Source organism: Oryctolagus cuniculus, chromosome 7, assembly GCF_051225735.1.
Source record: "Oryctolagus cuniculus isolate XC-2025 breed Fujian yellow rabbit chromosome 7, ASM5122573v1, whole genome shotgun sequence".
Taxonomy (NCBI): domain Eukaryota; kingdom Metazoa; phylum Chordata; class Mammalia; order Lagomorpha; family Leporidae; genus Oryctolagus; species Oryctolagus cuniculus.
Window position 1 is genome coordinate 138,488,448 of NC_142873.1, and position 18,212 is coordinate 138,506,659.

Below are 18,212 nucleotides of genomic sequence, written 5' to 3' on the forward strand. Positions count from 1 at the left end.
AAAAAAATCACATGTGGAAAGTTTTGGATCATTATTTTTTCAATTTTTTTTGCCTTCATTCATGTCTTCCTTTTCCTCTTCTACTTTGCTGTCTTTGCTGTCTCTTCCCCCTCCTCCACCTCTGTCTCCACTGCCGCTTCCTCCTTGGAGTCTCACTGTATGTGCTGGAATTCCTGATGTTACCCCAGATGTCTCTGAGTCTCTGTTCATTTCTATTCAATCTTTTCTCTCCATTCTTCCAGTTGGATACTTTCTATTTATCTGTCTTCTCCTTTCTTAAGTTCAGCACCTCTACTCTGATTTTCATTTCGATTATTCTACTTTCCAGCTCCATCATTTCCATTCGTTTCTTTAAAAAATAATTGCTATCTCTGGGTTATGATTTGTATTCACAAAGTCATTGTTGTCATTCTTGCCTTTACATCTTTAAACATGGTTTTCTTGAACTCTTTGGCTGACTGTAATACCTACTTTGTAGCCTTTGATGAACCCAGCATTTGAGGACAGTCACACGTCTCTATTTGTAAGCCCGTAACTTTTTCTTGAATATTCAATAATTGGGTAATTTTGGTAGCAACTCTGGCTTCTTAACCTTTCCCTCTTGAATATATTATTGCTTTCTTTGTTTGTTTGTGTATCCCTGAATGAAATCTGTGAAAACTTCCTTCCCTGCAGCTTCTGAAATCTTCACTCGGTTTCTTTTCTTATAATTTTTATTTTCTAGCCTTGTTTCCTAGGGGTTGCCACTGTGTCTACATAGCTTAGTGTTCAGCCAAAGATTGGTCAGAGGTTGTGCTAAGCATCTTAAGCTGGTAAAGCCTCCTCTCTCTGCCTGTGACCATGGCCCGGGAAGGACAAACGCCAGGTTCTCTTGTGCTTCCCTCTGCAAAGCTGTCCAGGTTCCTTTGGCCAGGAATGTGCTGCGGCTCAGGCTTCACTGGTTTGTGCTGTGAATTCACACCGTTCCTAATTAACCCAGGACCAGTGGAGCACTTGTCATACTGGCTGTGCTTGTCTCGCCCTTGGAATTGCTGGCCTGCCAGTCCACTGCTTTCCCTCAAACAGTGCTGAAACCTCGGCCTGGCAGTGCTGCGGGCCTTCCCTGTTCTTAACACAACTGACCTTGCTCCAAGTTCAGTGGAGCCCTCTGGCGTTGGCAGTGAAACAGCTGATTTTAAATCTGCACTGTCCTCATTGGACTCCTGAGATTGGTAAGAGCTGGGGGCTAGGAGCAGGGGAGCAACCTCAGGAGAGGAGAACAGCGTCACACTGTTCTCACCTAAGTTTCGCAATCTTTTTTTTTAAAGATTTATTTATTGATTGATTTATTTGAAAGTCAGTTACACAGAGAGAAGGAGAGGCAGAGAGAGAGAAAGTCTTCCATCTACTGGTTCACTCCCCATTTGGCTGCCACAGCCGGAGCTTGGCCGATTGGAAGCCGGGAACCAGGAGCCTCTTCCAGGTCTCCCATGTGGGTACAGGGGCCCAAGGACATGGACCGTCTTCTGCTACTTTCCCAGTCCATAGCAGAGAGCTGGATTGGAAGTGGAGCAGCTGAGACTCGAACTGGCGCCCATAGGGGATGCCGCACTGCAGGCAGTGGCTTTACCTGCTATGCCACAGGGCTGGCCCCAAGTTTGGTAATTTTTATAAGTAAATATTTCTTTGCTATATGCCTTTGACTGATTTTCAGAGTGATGAAATGATATTTTGACAGCTTTGTCCAGCTTTGTAGTTTTGTTTTGGGTGATAGGATTTGACGTATCTTCCTTATCTGTTATATCTGAAGTGAAAAGTTTTGGAAGATTCTCAGCCACTTCATTATCTCTTTAAATATTACCTCCTCCACATTCTATCGAGCCTCTCTTTCCAAAACTTCTATTAGTTGTCTATGGGACCTTTCTGTTCTTTTCTCCGTATACTTTAGCCCCTCCCTCAAGCCTTTACCTCTTATGCTGCCTGCTGGATCAGTTCCTCAGGTGTGTCTTCTAGTTCACTGACTTTCTCTTCAATTGTGTTTCATCCCATGTACACTAATTGTGTTTTTAAGTGTGAACTTTTTGATTTTTAATGTTTTTTTAAAGATTTTATTTATTTATTTGAGAGGTAGAGTTACAGTGAGAGGGAGAGACAGAGAGAAAGGTCTTCCTTCCGTTGGTTCATTCCCCAGTTGGCCACAACCAGGAGCCAGGTGCTTCTTCCCGGTCTCCCATGTGGGGTGCAGGGGCCTAAGGACTTGGGCCATCCTCCACTGCCCTCCCAGGCCACAGCAGAGAGCTGGACTGGAAGAGGAGCAACCGGGACTAGAACCTGGCGCCCATATGGGATACTGGCATTGCAGGTGGAGGATTAACCTGGGCTACAGTGCCACCATGTAATGTAGTTTTTTTAAAAAAAGATTTATTTATTTATTTGAGAGGCAGAGTTACAGAGAGAGAGTGAGAGAGATCGATTGATTTTCCATCTACTGGTTCACTCCCTAAATGACCACAACTGCCAGAGCTGGGCTGATCCAAAGCCAGGAGCTTCTTTTAGATCTCCCACATGGGTGCAGGGACCCAAGGACTTGGGCCATCTTCCACTGCTTTCCCAGGCCTCCAGCAGAAAGCTAGATCGGAAGTGGAGCAGCTGGGACTCGAACTGGCACCCAAATGGGATGACAGCGCTACAGGTGGAGGCTTAATCTACTCCTTAACACCAACCTCCTTAGTTCAGTTTTTAATTGTGAACTTTTTCATTTCTGGAAATTCTATTTGGTCCCTTCTAAAGTCATTTTAGTGTTGTTTTTTAATATTTATTATTTTTATTGAAAGAGTTACAGAGAGAGAGAGAGAGAGAGACATCTTCCATCTGCTGGTTCACTCCCCAGGAGACCGCAACAGCCAGCCATACTCAAGCCAGGAGTTTCTTCCTGGTCTCCCACTTGGGTATAGGGGCCTAAGCACTTGAGCCATTGCTTTTAGCAGGGAGCTTGATGGGATGTGGAGCAGTTGGGATACAAACCGGCCCCCATATGGAATGTATTAGCAGGAAACTGGATCAGAAGCAGAGCGGGGGCTGGTACTGTGGCATGGCTGGTAAAGCCGCCGCCTGCAGTGCTGGCATCCCATATGGAAGACTGTTCTAGTCCTAGCTGCTCCTCTTCCAATCCCGCTCTCTGCTATGGCCTGGGAGAGTAGTAGAAGATGGCCCAGGTCCTTGGGCCCCTGCACCTGTGTGGGAGACCCAGAAGAAGCTCCTGGCTGCTGGCTTCGGATCAGCTCAGCTCTGGCCATTGCGGCCAGTTGGGGAGTAAACCATGGAATGGAAGACCTCTCTCTTTCTGCCTCTGCCTCTCTGTAACTCTGCCTTTCAAATAAATAATCTTGAAAGAAAGAAAGAAAGAAAGAAAGAAAGAAAGAAAGAAAGAAAGAAAGAAAGAAAGAAAGAAAGAAAGAAAGAAAGAAAGAAAAAAAAAATGGAAGCCGAACAGCCAGGACTCAAACCCGCACTCTTGACATGGGATGTAGGCATCAGTGTACTAAGTAGTGGCTTAACCAGCTGTGCTGCAATGCCCCTCTAGTCTTAAAGCTTTTGAACAAAGTTTACAAGCTATTTTGTTTTAGCTAAGGTAACACTGACTGCTGTAACAGGTAGACCCTGTCTTCTTGATAGTTTAACTCAGTAAAAGTTGAGTCCTTGTTTATGTCGTGGTTTGTGTTAGTTATGTATTGCTGCATTATAAATTATCCCCACATGTAGTATCTTAACAGCCAGGATCCATTAGCTTGCCCTTTCGGTGGGTCAGGAATCTGACTGCAGCTTAGTCTCTTAAAAACCAGGAGTCTGGAACTCGGGCCTTGGCCGGGGGTGCAGTCATCTCCAGGCTTGACCCTGGCATAGTCTGCTTCCACACTTCCTGAGGTGGCTTTTGGCCAGAGTCTACTCACAGCTTAGCAGCTCACTTCTCTGAGAGCCAGAGAGTGAGAGAAGGAGTCTAGGATGGAAGCCATGGTCTATTCGAAAGCTATTCCGAGAAGCGACCTCCCAACGCATCTGCCATTTTCAGTTCATTGGAAGTGGGCTGATAAGTCCATCGACCCTGGAGAGAAAGGGCTTCCCTGAGGACGGGAATGCCAGGAGGCGGTCGCCATGAGGGGTGCAGTCAGCGGTGGCCTGCAGAGTGCAGTGAGTTCACCTTCAGTGGGGCTGTCTGCGAGATGCCTGGGTTAGGAGGGGTCCCCTCCGAAGGATTCTGCAGTTGCTTTTGCTAGAATATTCCTGGTCTGGGACTGTGTTCAGTTTGGGGTAATCTGACCCATGCAGACACACAGCTGTGTCTATGTGAGGACCAGCTTGTGGGCACAAATTCTCAGGCCTTTGGACTCTCACACCCTCCACTCCTGTCCCTACTGCCTGCACTACAAACTAGCTTCCTTGTCATCAGCCTCTGGTGCTGATAGATTTTTATAGTTTTTAATCTTTTTTAAATTGTCATGTGTATAATTTATTGTCATGTGCACAGTCTCAGATTAATTCACAGAGAACTTTTCCTTGTTTGTTGAGAGGCCAAGATTAAAAAAAAATCTGTATTTTCAGTTTTTTATTAGAGAGAGTAAGAGAAAACAAGCCAGAGATCTCCCATTCCCTGGTTCATTCTCCAGATGCCCCCAACAGCTAGGGCTAGATCATGCCAAAACCTGCACCCCTCATGGCGACCACCTCCTGGCATTCCCGTCCTCGGGGAAGCCCTTTCTCTCCAGGGTCGATGGACTTATCATCCCACTTCCAATGAACTGAATATGGCAGATGCGATGGGAGGTCGCTTCTCAGAATAGCTTTCGAATAGACCATGGCTTCCATCCTAGATTGAGTCTGGAACTCAATCCGGGTCTCCCACGTGGGTGGTGGAGACCCAAGTACTTGAGCGTCACCTGCTGCTCCCAGGGTGTACGAGCAGGAACCCGGATCAGAAGTGGGGGAGGCAGGATGCAAACCAAGCACTCACCGTGGCGATGCAAGAATCCCAGGTGTGGCATCTTAACTGCTACAGCAGAGGATGGCCTTGACTGATTTTTTCCCTAGTCTACATGTTCATCAGTGATTCCCCCTTTCCTCACTTTATGTGGGTTTTCATTTCCTGCTTCTCGTTTGGGTTTCACATGAGCCCAAAGCCTTACTCCTTTGCCCAAGTGGGTGTTGAAACCTAAGTCTTTTGGTTACTGGACCAGCAACCCCTGCCCCCACCTCCCGCCTCCACTGGGCTGTTTGCAGCATTGGCTCACACAGTTAATATTCTGATTTTCCAGTCTCTTCTTTGCTTTTGTCCCCTGGGGACTTATCCTGCTTTCTTGTGAGCTCAGCTATGCATATAAAATGACATTTGTTATATTTTATCCAGTGTTTTAGAGTGAGAGGCTTTTCTAAAGGTTATCTAAACTAAATAACATATGTAAAGCATAAAGGATGTTGCCTGCCCCTCAGCTGGACCCACCCACTCCAGCGTGCACAGTTTTCAGTGGACCTTAACAAAGTATCTTCCTCTAAGCATCCCATGGGCTTGGAGATGGGCCCTGGCTTGGAGAAAGGCTGAGGATATCATTTCCCCAGGTAATTCTTTGACTTTGACTCTCTCGTGAGTGGGGGTTGAGTGCAGCAGGATGGAAGTCAGTGCAGTGATAAAGGAGTATTCACAGTACAGTGTCACCATTAAAAAAAAAAGATTTATTTATTTGAAAGGCAGAGTTACACACAGGGCGAGACACAGAGAGAGATCTTCTATCTGCTAGTTCACTTCCTAAATGGCTGCAATGGCTGAGGCTGGGGCAGACAGAAGCCAGGAGCCTGGAACTCTATCCAAATCTGCCATATGGACGGCAGGGGCTCAACACTTGGGTCATCTTTGGCTGCTTTTCCAGGCACATTAGCAGGGAGCTGGATCAGAAAAGGAGCAGCCAGGACTCAAACTGGTGCTCATATTATGGGATGCCCATGTCCCAGGTGGTGACTTAACTCTCTGTGCCACAAGGCTGGCTCCCCAGGCTGGCGCTGTGGTGTAGCAGGTAAGGTCGCCACCTGCAGTGCTGGCATCCCATGTGGGCACCAGTTTGAGTCCCGGCTGCTGCAGTTATGATCCAGCTCTCTGCTATGGCCTGGGAAACCAATGGAAGATGGCTCAAGTCCTTGAGGCCCTGCACCTGTGTTGGAGACCCAGAAGAAGCTCCTGGCTCCTGGCTTCAGATTGGTGCAGCTCCAGATGTTGGGGCCAACTGGGAAGGGAACCAGTGGATGGAAGATCTATCTCTCTCTCTCTGCCTCTCCTTTTCTTTCTGTGTAACTCTAACTTTCAAATAAATAAATAAATCTTTAAAAAAAAAAAAAAAGGCTGGCTCCCTGATGTCACAATTTTATAATGGTAACCTAGTGAAAAGCAACTCAGCTGTAGTAGTTCCCAGGAGTCTGTATGAGTGTGTGTTACCCTTGGGTCCTGGTCCTTGGGTCTCCAATTGAACTGGAAGGTGTGTGGCCCCAGGGTGCTGCTGTCTGCCTTGGATAGAGTTGATGACGGATGTGGCCTACTGGTGGGGTTTAAGAACTTCAGAATCTCTGTAAAAGAGAGGCCCTTTGTTCTAAGAGTTATTGCCACTGTGATTTATGAATCTCATAGCATTAATAGTCATTAATATGTCGTATTAATATGTCATTAACATGTCATAATAGTCACCTACTATGTGCCAGGATAGTGTGCTTGATGTTTAATACACAGAAGGTTGAGGATACAGAAATATGTCACATAGTGAGAGCCCATCCCTCGTTGATGTCTAGATTCCAGACCAAAATGCTCTCCTATGGTTAGATCAGCTCTCTGATGTTCTAGGAGGGACCCTCGGGGCTGGACTTGTTCTTGTTGAGAAGTGTCTTGAGCCAGAAATAGCAGATGGTAGTTCAGCGCCTAAGCTTCTAGAAATACCCAGGTAACTTCTGTTCTTGGTGTCCCAGAGTCTAGAGACAAGATTGAGAGGTAGACTCCAGGGAGGCAAGGCGAGAGCCCAGCTGTCTTATGAGTGTGGCTTGTGTCCATCCGACACGAGAGAACTTGACTTCCATAGGGTCTTGGATCGGTTTTTCTATGGCCTGTGATTTCTGTATATTTCCAATAAAGTTGTTTTAGAAAAAGCTTCAGGAAGTCCAGACAGGTTCTCAGTGGAACCACCGAATCTCAGTCTCCTGCAGATTCAGCTCTGAGTGGCCAAGCCGCCAAAGTGCAGAGGATAGAGAGCACAGGGTCCAGAACTGTGGGGCCCGAGTTAATGTAGGTTGAACAAGCTTCCTGGAGATTCTGGTAACTCAGTCGGCCTGACGTGGGGGCCAGGAAGGGTGGCATTTGACTTTGTTGTAGCACTCACCTGCTGGTGACCCTCAGATAATTCATTTGCCGTCTCTGAGAATGGAAGTGGAAGCCCCTGCTCTCTTGGTAGTGGGTTCTGGTGAGGTCTTGTTGTGCTTTGGCAGCTGAGTGAGCTGCGCTTTACGCACGGATCAAGCCACTCCCTTGGGCATCTTTTGACTGCACACGAAGGTGGTGCCGTGACCCTCTCCTGGGAGACAGCACAGGTGCAGCCATGGGACATACTTGCTGTCGTGTTCGCCACAGGATGCTACTGCCAACCTTGTCCGTGACTTCATGCGATGACCCCTGCATAATCACCCGCAGGGGACGTTCTCCTGGGCTCAGGGGCAGGAATAGTTGTGCTTCTCTCGAACACCTGGCCTGTGCTTCCCAGGGAGGCCTGAGACCTTCACATGCACCAGGGGCTTCCTGTGTGCCTGTATCTGCACCAAGTGCTTCACGGACTCTCCTGAGAAGTCCTGTAAAGACGCTACCACTGTCACTCCTGGTTGACAGGCGAGCAAACGGGGGCCTCAACGCTTTGAACTTTCCTGGGGCCGCACTGGTAGGGCCAGCACTTGAGTCCGGGTGAGTCCCACCCATAGCAGGTGCCCCTCAGGCTGTGCTCCCCTGGGTCTGGTCGCTCAGAAGCCCAGGGTTAAACATGCACCCATCTTGGGCACTTTTCACGTCTTTCTCACCTGTGTTCTGGATGCAGCCCTCGGCCCTCGCACCACCTTGTCCTACCTTTGCTTTCCCTTTGCCCTCCGTTTTCTTAGGCGCTGTGAACCAAGCTGCCATATTTATATTTAAATATGGTATATTAAATCTTAGTGCGGTGGTGCATGGCACGGCTCCACGAACAACATTTTTCTTTTGCTTTTTCTTGCCTTTTCTTTCTTTTTTTTCTTAATACCATGGATTCTGTATCACACAACGTCAAAAAAACAAAACAAGAACATCATCCAGGAATGGCTGGGTGCACCTCAAGAGAGTGAGGCCAGGGCAGGCTGCAGCCGGCCACGCTGGAGCCCTCGTTAGTGGGCAGAAAGTGAGGGAAGGCTGGGACACTTCGAGGTGGATCATCTTTGCTCCATCATCTGAATTCCATCCTGCCTCTTGCTCTCTATCGCCATAGGCTGCCCCGCTCGGTATTGTAGTGATGATGAGTAATATAATACGTGTTCTTGCAGTCCCTAGCTGGTGCATGTGGGAAGAGACAGGTGAGGCGCTGGGAGGGAAAATGTGGCCATCGGGCAGAGGTGGGATGGAGATGGGGGTAATTAGAGGAAGAAGGGGCCGCAAAGCAGGCCTGGGGAGCAGCACAGGGCGCCCCCCCTCCAAGTGCCTTTGCAGAATGTGGGTTTCTTTTGGTCCAAATACAGAAAAAGCGGCACGCAGGGGTACAGCCACCACTGGCCAGATGTTTTCCTAACGCAAGGCACACGGCACGGTGACCCCCAGCCCCTCGCAGCCCCCTCACTAACCGTTCCCCACCCCCCACCCACCCCCAGCTCAGCGAGGAGCTGAACCAGCAGCTGGAGGCCGTGTGCGGTTCCGTGTTCGGTGAGCTCGAGTCCCAGGCCGTGGACGCCCTGGACCTGCCCGGCTGCTTCCGCATGCGGAGCCACAGCTACCTCCGGGCCATCCAAGCCGGCTGTTCCCAAGATGACGACTGCCTGCCCCTCCTCGCTGCCCCTGCCTCTGTCTCAGGGAGGCCCGGCTCCTGTGAGTATGCACGCCCGCGCCCGCGCGCTCTGCCTCTGGCCGGGCCCTCGGGCGGATCGCACCCCGGTGGCTTCTCCGGGTGGGACGGTGGGGAACGCACCCCTGAGCCAGGGACGCAGCCTCACGTGTTGTCTGCGTGGCTGCCGGGCCCCGTGCGACCGCACGAGCGTTTCTGGCGTGGGCCGCGTTTCTCACCCGCGCTTTCTGCGTTCGGTCGCCGCAGCCTTCAACTTCAGAAAGGCCCCGCCCCCCATCCCGCTGGGAAGCCAGGCCCCGCCCCGCATCTCCATCACCGCCCAGAGCAGCACCGACTCCGCCCACGAGAGCTTCACCGCGGCCGAGGGCCCTGCCCGGCGCTGCAGCTCCGCCGACGGGCTGGACGGCCCTGCCATGGGCGCGCGCACCCTCGAGTTGGCGCCGGTGCCACCCCGGGCCAGCCCCAAGCCCCCCACGCTCATCATCAAGACCATCCCTGGCAGGGAGGAGCTGCGGAGCCTGGCGCGGCAGCGAAAGTGGCGGCCGTCCATTGGGGTGCAGGTAAGAACAGGAACTCAGGCAAGGCCCTGGCAGGTTGAGGATGGGTCGAGGGGGCCTACGGGGTCTTCTGGGTGTGCAGACCATTTTGTTGTTGGCTTGTCCCGGCTGCAGGTGGGCCCCGTGCCTGGTCATGGACAGGATGTCTCCAGTCGGCCAGTGCAGAGCAGTGCCCAGGGGTTACCACCTTGATGCCCCTGGTCTCTTCTCTTGTCTGGGGCAGATTGCTTCTGCAAGATTTGCTGAGTGGCTTGGGGTTCAACCTGCTGCTGGCCATTCTCCCTGGGAAGGGCTTGTGCCCCTTGACTAGCCCCAGCCACTGACTCCTCTCCACTGGCCACCAGGTGGAGACTATCTCAGATTCGGACACGGAAAACAGGAGCCGAAGAGAGTTCCACTCCATCGGTGTGCAGGTGGAAGAAGACAAGCGGTAGGTGGCAGTGAGGGCGTCCTGGGCTGGCTTCCGCTGTGGGCGTGGAGAGGAGAGAGGATTGCATACCATCCCGTCTCCATGTGCGTGCTGTCTTCCCGGAGTTTGGGGGCCAGGCCTTTTTACTGGGGGAGTCAGGGCAGCTGCAAATGTTGTGCATAGAGTTGTTGACGGGGTCTTGCACCCATGACGGCAGACCGTGCCTCGGGGGAGGAAGGGAGAGGTAAGGAGAGGTAGCAGCTAGGTGCCAAGCAGGCCTCCAGCGATTGTCCTTTCCTGGGGATAACAGGGTTCAGCCAAGGCCTCCTTACGTCCTGTGGCGAACAAGTATGTGAGCTCAAGAAGAAACAAACAGGAAGATTGCCTCTCCCCAGCCCCTGGCAGATATAACACTCCTCCTCACTTGGCTCCCACCAGCATTTACCCAGTCGGGGGTACCTATTATATGCCTGAGTCTGTGGCGTACTCGAGACAGCAGAATTACCGGCAGCCACTCTTCTGACATTAGGTGGCCTCAGAAACATTGCTCCCTTCATTTCCAGCTGAAGAATTCGCACCGCGAGCTCCGGAGGGCAGAGTCCTCTCTGCTGTTGGGGATACACTTTGTCTCATGGCCTAGGGGCAGTGCTGCGTCAGCCCCCTAGCCCTCTGGGCTGCGGTGTGTGTGTCAGGCTGGTGGCCCTGGGTCTGCCGTCTGGGAAACGGGAGGTGGGGGGCAGGGTGGTGGTGGCTGGGAGGGTTTCCTGGTGATGGGAGCTGCCCAGGCCATGCCCACAGGAGAAAGCAAGCCAATGTCCTGGTCGCAGTCCCTTGCAGCGCTGTCCCCAGTTGCTGCTGTTGGGCCTCCCTGCGAATTCTCCCAGCTCTTCCAGGGTACCCCATGGATGTCTCATGTGTGTCCCTAATCTAGTCATTTTGGGGTTCCTGTGGGGTTCACCATTTTGCTGCACTCCTGCTTTAGCTTCCTGAAGTTTTGCAACCTCCTGAGGATGTAGAAGCCCCCATCAGGGCTGGCAAAAAGCAGCCTGAGTTGTCCCCATCGCTCCTAAAGCTGCTGTCTCCCAGACTCTAAGTAGGCCACTGGGATCGCACAGAAGTAGCAATGGACTGCCAGCTCACTTTGCAGAAATCCAAGACTTGAATTCTTGAGAGAGGGGCCAGCGTCCTGGGTGGCTACATCTCTGTGCTGCCTGCCCTTGGACTCTCATGCTGCCCTGTGGGCCCTAAACCAAGCCCATGTGTCCCCAGCCACTCCCTTGAGAAGGTTCTGAGCCCTCGTGCAGAAGGACCCTCCCAACAAGCCTGCATCCCGGGGAGAGTGCAGGCAGCATTCCAGCCAAGACTCCCGCTAAGTCAGCAAACTGCCATTCAGCCATTGATCCACTCATTCAGCAAACACTCCTTAAGCCCTTGTTCTATGACAGTTCCTGCGCCCTGTGTTCAGTGAGTGAGGAGACATCAAAGAAAGGACTCTTTCCCTCCTCGAAGTTCCAGTCTAGAGGGACATGGAGGCAATGAATAAATAATCCCCATGTAAAAAAAAAATAGGATTACACATCACGATCTAATACGTAGTGGGATTTTATTGCACATTAATGCAGGGCTGTGAAAGAAAAACAGAGGAGATGAGGGAGAAGGGCTCTTACTTAGATTAAGCGGGCACTTGAGCGTTGACTAGGAACGCTCAGGTGATGATTGGGGAATAGCGGATGTGGAGCTGCTGGGGCAGGAGAGAGGGCTGCATGTCGGGAGCTGGAAGAAGGTCCTCGCTGCTAGTGTGGGGTGGGCGGGGCAGGGCTGGAAGGGAGAGTCCCAGGGGCCGTGGATAAAGCACTAGAAGTAATGAGTAGTGAGTAAAGGGCTAAACGTGACGTGCTCTGTTTGATGTTTATGAAAGGCGGTAGCTGCTGAGTGGAGAATGAATGCGAGGAAGGCGACGGTGGCAATGAGGGACCTCTGTGATCCAGAGGGATGGCAGTGTTCTGTGGTGGTGACGGTGACTGGGGACTTCTTACTCTATTGCATTTTATAAGCGGGCACTGCTGGAACATGGGAACATTATTGGGTTTTGTGTGTTGGTTTTATAGACAGCAGCCTTGCTGCTCTCTCCTATTAGGTCTCACTGGTTATCTGAGAATCACGGGGGGTTTTCCATGTTGTCGGCTATTTTTCTGCACTTGAGGACATTTCTTTTGCATCTGCATTGTGGGGTTCTTCTTAGAATAATGCGTTGAGCAGGACTTCTAGTTCCCTTCGGAAAAGCAGCCTGCTGCTCCCATTCCTGACTTCAGCGCCTCTGCTTCTCAAGGCCATGTTGGCTGCACATTCCAACAGGTACTGTTTGTTAAAGGCTAAGTACTTCCCTGGTGGCTAGGAGTTCTGATTTTTATTGTTTAAGCAGAAAGTGTGAGTGGAACTTTATGCAATGCTTTCTCGGAATTTTACTCAGATGATCATAGATGGTTCTCCCTCCATATATAATGTGACTTGTACACATCGACCCGTTCTTTCATTCTTGGGATAAACCCTGCTTGATATCATTGTCAGTTGGATTGAATTTGGTTGTGAGTAATAGGGCCTCAATAGTATCTTCTTTTTTTAAAGATTTATTTATTTATTTGAAAATCAAAGTTAAAAAGAGAGAGAAGGAGAGGCAGAGAGAGAGAGAGAGAGAGAGAGAGACGTCTTTTTTAAAATATTTATTTATTTATTTGAAAATCAGAGTTAGAGAGAGAAGGAGAGGCAGAGAGAGAGAGAGAGAGAGAGAGAGAGGTCTTTTTTAAAATATTTATTTATTTATTTGAAAATCAGAGTTAAAGAGAGAGAGAAGGAGAGGCAGAGAGAGAGAGAGAGAGAGACGTCTTTTTAAAAATATTTATTTATTTATTTGAAAATCAGAGTTAAAGAGAGAGAGAAGGAGAGGCAGAGAGAGAGAGGTCTTCATCCGCTAGTTCACTCCCCAATTGGCCCCAATGGCCAGAGCTGCGCCAATCTGAAGCCAGGAGCCTGGAGCTTCTTCTGTCTCCCACATGGGTACAGGGGCCCAAGGACTTGGGCCATCTTCTACTGCTTTCCCAGGTCACAGCAGAGAGATGGATTGGAAGTGGAGCAGCTGGGACTCAAACTGGCACCCATACAGGATGCCAGCATTGCAGGCAGCAGCTTTGCCCGCTATGCCACGGTGCCAGTCCCCAATAGTATTTTAAGCAAGTGTTTCTTCTATTTCCCTCTCACTTAAAAAAAAAATCAGGGTGGTCACTTGGCACAGTGGTTAGGATGCCACTTGGGCCACCTGCATCCTATTTCAGAGTGACTGCATTTGAGTTCTGTTTCCTCTTCCCGTCCAGCTTCCTGCTAATGCACACCCTGGGAGGCAGCAGTGAGTCCCTGCCACCCACATGAAGACCCAGACTGAGTTCCTGGCTCCTGGGTCCAGCCTGGCTCAGCCCTAGCTCTTGTGGGCATTTGGTGGGGGTGAACGAGCAGACGGAAAATCTCCATTTGTGTCTCTGTGCCTTTCAAATAAAATGAAGAAGAGAAAAAAGCCAGCCTGGCGGTAGGAACTGCTGTGTCAGGGCCTGGTGCCTTCTATTGTGCTGTTCTTCTATCCTTTGTATATCACTGCAGAGGCAAGGAGCTGAAGTTCAAGTGCCACCTCCCTGTCTGCCTTCTGAGCAGTGGGGAGGAGAAGGAGGCATTCTTTCTCTTTAAAACATCACTTCCAGGCCGGCGCCATGGCTCACTAGGCTAATCTTCCACCTTGCGGCGCCGGCACACCGGGTTCTAGTCCCGGTCGGGGCGCCGGATTCTGTCCCGGTTGCCCCTCTTCCAGGCCAGCTCTCTGCTGTGGCCAGGGAGTGCAGTGGAGGATGGCCCAAGTACTTGGGCCCTGCACCCCATAGGAGACCAGGATAAGTACCTGGCTCCTGCCATCGGATCAGCGCGGTGCGCCGGCTGCAGCGCACCAGCCATGGCGGCCATTGGAGGGTGAACCAACGGCAAAGGAAGACCTTTCTCTCTGTCTCTCTCTCTCACTGTCCACTCTGCCTGTCAAAAAATAAAAACAAAAACAAACAAACAAACAAAAACAAACAAAAAATCACTTCCGGAAAGTTCCACGCAACACTTGTCACCCACGGCAGACTGGAGTCTGATCCCCTGGAGGCACCTAGCTCCCAAGGAGGCGGTGGATGCCATGCGCAAGGCACAATGGACGGTGGTTGCACTCGGGGTTCTTGTGGCTACAGATGGAGATGAGGAGGGCTATGTGGGGCTCCAGCAGCTTTTGTCCCAGTCTTGCTATATTTTATTTTATTTTTTAAAGATTTATTTAATTTTTTGCAAGTCAGAGTTACACACACACATGAGAGAGAAAGAGAGAGAGGGAGAGAGAGAGGGAGAGTCTTCCATCTGATGGTTCGCTCCCCAATTGGCTGCAATGCTGGAGCTGGAGCTGTGCCGATCCAAAGCCAGGAGCCAGGAAAGCTTCTTCCCAGTCTTCCGCGCAGGTGCAGGGACCCAAGGTGTTGGGCCATCTTCCACTGCTTTCCCAGGCCACAGCAGAGAGCTGGATCGGAAGTGGAGCAGCCGGGTCTTGAACTGGCGCCCATATGGAATGCCGGTGCTTCAGGCCAGGGTATTAACCCACTGCGCCACAGCGCCGGCCCCGCTATATTTTATTTTTATGTATAGTGCTAGGTTTTTGATTAGTTATCACTCTAACATTTTTATATTTATGGTCATAAGTAATTCCAACCTACAATTTTATTTTTGTTGCCATTATTCTGCTCAGGTATTAAGGTTATGCTAAACTCCTAAAATGGATTTAGTAGCTTTCTCTGTGTTTCTATTCTATGGAACAACTTGTATAAAGTAGGAATTATTTACTGCTTGAGGTTTGGAAACCTCTAAAACTATCAGGCCTTGATGCTTTTTAGGAATAGGACAAACTTTTAAAACTCCAACCTTGGTTTCTTTGGCAGTTATTGATCCATTCTGGTCTTATTTTTTTTCTTTTTTTTTAAGGTTTATTTATTTATTTGAAGGTAGAGTTACAGATATGGAGAGACAGCGAGAGGTCTTCCATCTGCTAGATCACTCCCCAGGTGGCCGCAATGGCTGAAGCTGAGCCAATCTGAAGCCAGAGCTAGGAGCTTCTTCTGGGTCTCCCACATGGGTGTAGGGGCACACAAGCACTTGAGCCAAACTCCACTGCTTTTCCAGCAGCATTAGCAGGGAGCTGGATCGGAAGAGGAACAGCTGGGACTTGAACCAGTGCCTACATAGGATGCTGGTGCTGCAGGCGGCGGCTTTACTCACTACGCCACAGCACTAACCCCTTATTTTTTCTGGAGTCAATTTTGGGGATTTTTTTTCTAAAAACCAACCATTTCATTTGACAAAAGTTGACAGTCTTCAAAAGTTTGGGCACAAAATATTCTTTCTCATAGTAGTATTGTAATTATGTACTTTTTTTATCTCTAGGTTATATCACCTGTTTCATTCCTAATACCATGGATTTATATCTTACCTCTCTTTCATGATCAACCTTGCCTGAAATTTGTATGTTAGTGTTTAAACAGATTTTTAAAATTATGCCTTATTAGCCTCTTTTTTTTTTTTTTTTTTTTTTTTGACAGGCAGAGTGGACAGTGAGAGAGACAGAGAGAAGGGTCTTCCTTTGCCATTGGTTCACCCTCCAATGGCCGCTGCGCTGCGGCCGGCGCACCGCGCTGATCCGATGGCAGGAGCCAGGAGCCAGGAGCCAGGTGCTTTTCCTGGTCTCCCATGGGGTGCAGGGCCCAAGCACCTGGGCCATCCTCCACTGCACTCCCTGGCCACAGCAGAGGGCTGGCCTGGAAGAGGGGCCACCGGGACAGAATCCGGTGCCCCGACCGGGACTAGAACCCGGTGTGCCGGCACCGCTAGGCGGAGGATTAGCCTAGTGAGCCGCGGCGCCGGCCGCCTTATTAGCCTCTTAAAAACTAACTTTAAAAATTATATTTTATTAGTCTTTTAAAACACTAGTTTTTTGTTTTGGTGGGCAATCTTTAATATTTCCTTTCTTCTGCAACTTTCATGTTTTTTTTTTTTTTGCTTCTACCATGTTTATCTTTTTTCAACCTCTTGAATTGACACCAGCTTTCAATAGTTCTTATTTTCTGACATGTGCTTTTAGGGCTGTCAGTTTCCTTCCAGCAGTATTGCGCTAGCTGCCTCTCACAGGTTTTGAGATGTAGTGTTTTCATTGTGCAGTTATAAATAGTTTGTAACTTTCATGGTAATTTCTTTTTCTTTTTAAAAAATTTTTTAAAAGTTTTAAAAATTTATTGATTTATTTGAAAGGCAGAATTAGAGAGAGAATCTTACACCTACTGGTTCACTCTCCAAATGGCTGCAACAACAGGGGCTGGGCCAGGCCAAAGCCAGGAGCCAGGGCCTTCATCCGGGTCTCCCATGTGAGTACAGGGGCCCAAGCACTTGGCCCATCTTCCGCTGCTCTCCCAGGCACATAAGCAGGAATCTGGAATCTGGAGCCGAGCTGAGATTTGAATCCAGGTCCTGCAGTATGAGATGCCAGCACCCCAAGTATCATCTCACCTGCTGTATGGCCAGTCCTCGTTATTGATCTCCAAAGTCGCTACATATGGTCACAGAATGTGTTCTGTTCCTTAGATTTTGTTGAGGCTTCCTCCATCTGAGAGAGGATGGTTGTGGGTGTGCCATTTGCCTGGTTATGTTGTTATTTTTTACCCTAGTTTGACAGTGCTGTTCTGAAGCATCCAAGCTTATAGTTGTTATATCTTCTCTTTTGTCATTCAATAGGTGACTTTTCAGTCTTACTGATGGTTTTTGCCTTGTAGTCTCTTTTGCCTAATTGCATTGCTCTGGCTGCTTCCTTTCAGTAACTTTTCTATTGTCTTTTCCCATCCTTTTATTTTATTTTATTTTTGACAGGCAGAGTTAGACAGTGAGAGAGAGAAACAGAGAGAAAGGTCTTCCTTTTCTTTTGGTTCACCCTCCAATGGCCGCCGCGGCCGGCGCTGTGCCGATTTGAAGCCAGGAGCCAGGTGCTTCCTCCTGGCCTCCCAGGCGGGTGCAGGGCCCAAGCACTTGGGCCATCCTCCACTGCCTTCCCAGGCCATAGCAGAGAGCTGGACTGGAAGAGGAGCAACTGGGACAGAATCCAGCACCCCAACTGGGACTAGAACCTGGTGTGCCGACGCCACAGGTGGAGGATTAGGCTAGTGAGCTGTGGCGCTGGCCTTTTTTTCTTTTTAAAAAATGTTAATTTATTTGAATTGAACATCAGAGTTGGGGGGAGCGAGAGTGAGAGGGAGAGAGTGTGTGTGTGTATGAGAGAGAGAGAGAGAGAGAGAGAGAGAGAGGTCTTCCATCTGCTGGTTCACTCCCCAAATGGCCACAACAGCCAGGGCTGGGCCAGGACAAAGCCAGGAGCCAGGAGCTTCTTCCTGGTCTCCCACACAGGAGCAGGGGCCCAAGCACTTGGACCATTTTTCACCGCTTTCCCAGGCCATTAGCAGGGAACTGGTTGGGAAGTGGAGCAGCTGGGACACAAAGTGGTGCCCGTATGGGATGCTGGCATTTCAGGCATCAGCTTAACCCACTATGCCACAGTGCCAGCCCTATCCCTTTATTTTCAGTCTTCCTGTATCTTTATGTAGGTCTGATGCTTCTAAATGATAGGTAGCCAAAGTTTAGTAGACATATTTTACCCATTTATGTATTTTGATTATTTATTTGTATTTCTCTGATCTCTTTAGAATTTTTCTATTTGACCGCTTTTCCTTTGTCTTCTGTTGAACTGATCAAACTTACTTTACTTCTCTTTTTCACTTTACTTCTCTTTTTCACTTCAGTGTTTTGGAAGTTTATGGCCTTTTGCCACATGTTCCATCAATGTGCACGCTGGCAGTTGGTCACCCACCTCTGCAAATTTATTTTCTCTGAATAAATTCAGTCTGGCTTTTAAAAAAAAAGGAAGTTTACATTTCAGAAGTGATTTCTCCTAAAAACGTAACAAGATATAGTTAATATTTTTCTAATAAAGCCTAAAGTTAGTATTTCTATAAGTACAAAACATGAGCCTTGGAACATTCCATTTGTTATATATATTAAATTTTTTAAAAA

At 49.3% G+C, this 18,212-nt stretch overlaps 1 protein-coding gene across 6 annotated transcripts in view; it reads left to right on the forward strand.

Annotated features, from left to right (window-relative positions):
- Positions 1-18,212, forward strand: part of DLGAP3 (DLG associated protein 3) — a 68,987-nt gene that overhangs the window by 37,690 nt on the left and 13,085 nt on the right. For all 6 annotated transcript variants that reach the window (XM_070078782.2, XM_089301045.1, XM_070078783.2 and 3 more), the window contains 3 exons: positions 8,884-9,097; positions 9,321-9,634; positions 9,976-10,061. In XM_070078782.2, the coding sequence (XP_069934883.1) occupies positions 8,884-9,097; positions 9,321-9,634; positions 9,976-10,061 (614 nt within the window). The remainder of the gene's footprint in view (positions 1-8,883; positions 9,098-9,320; positions 9,635-9,975; positions 10,062-18,212) is intronic.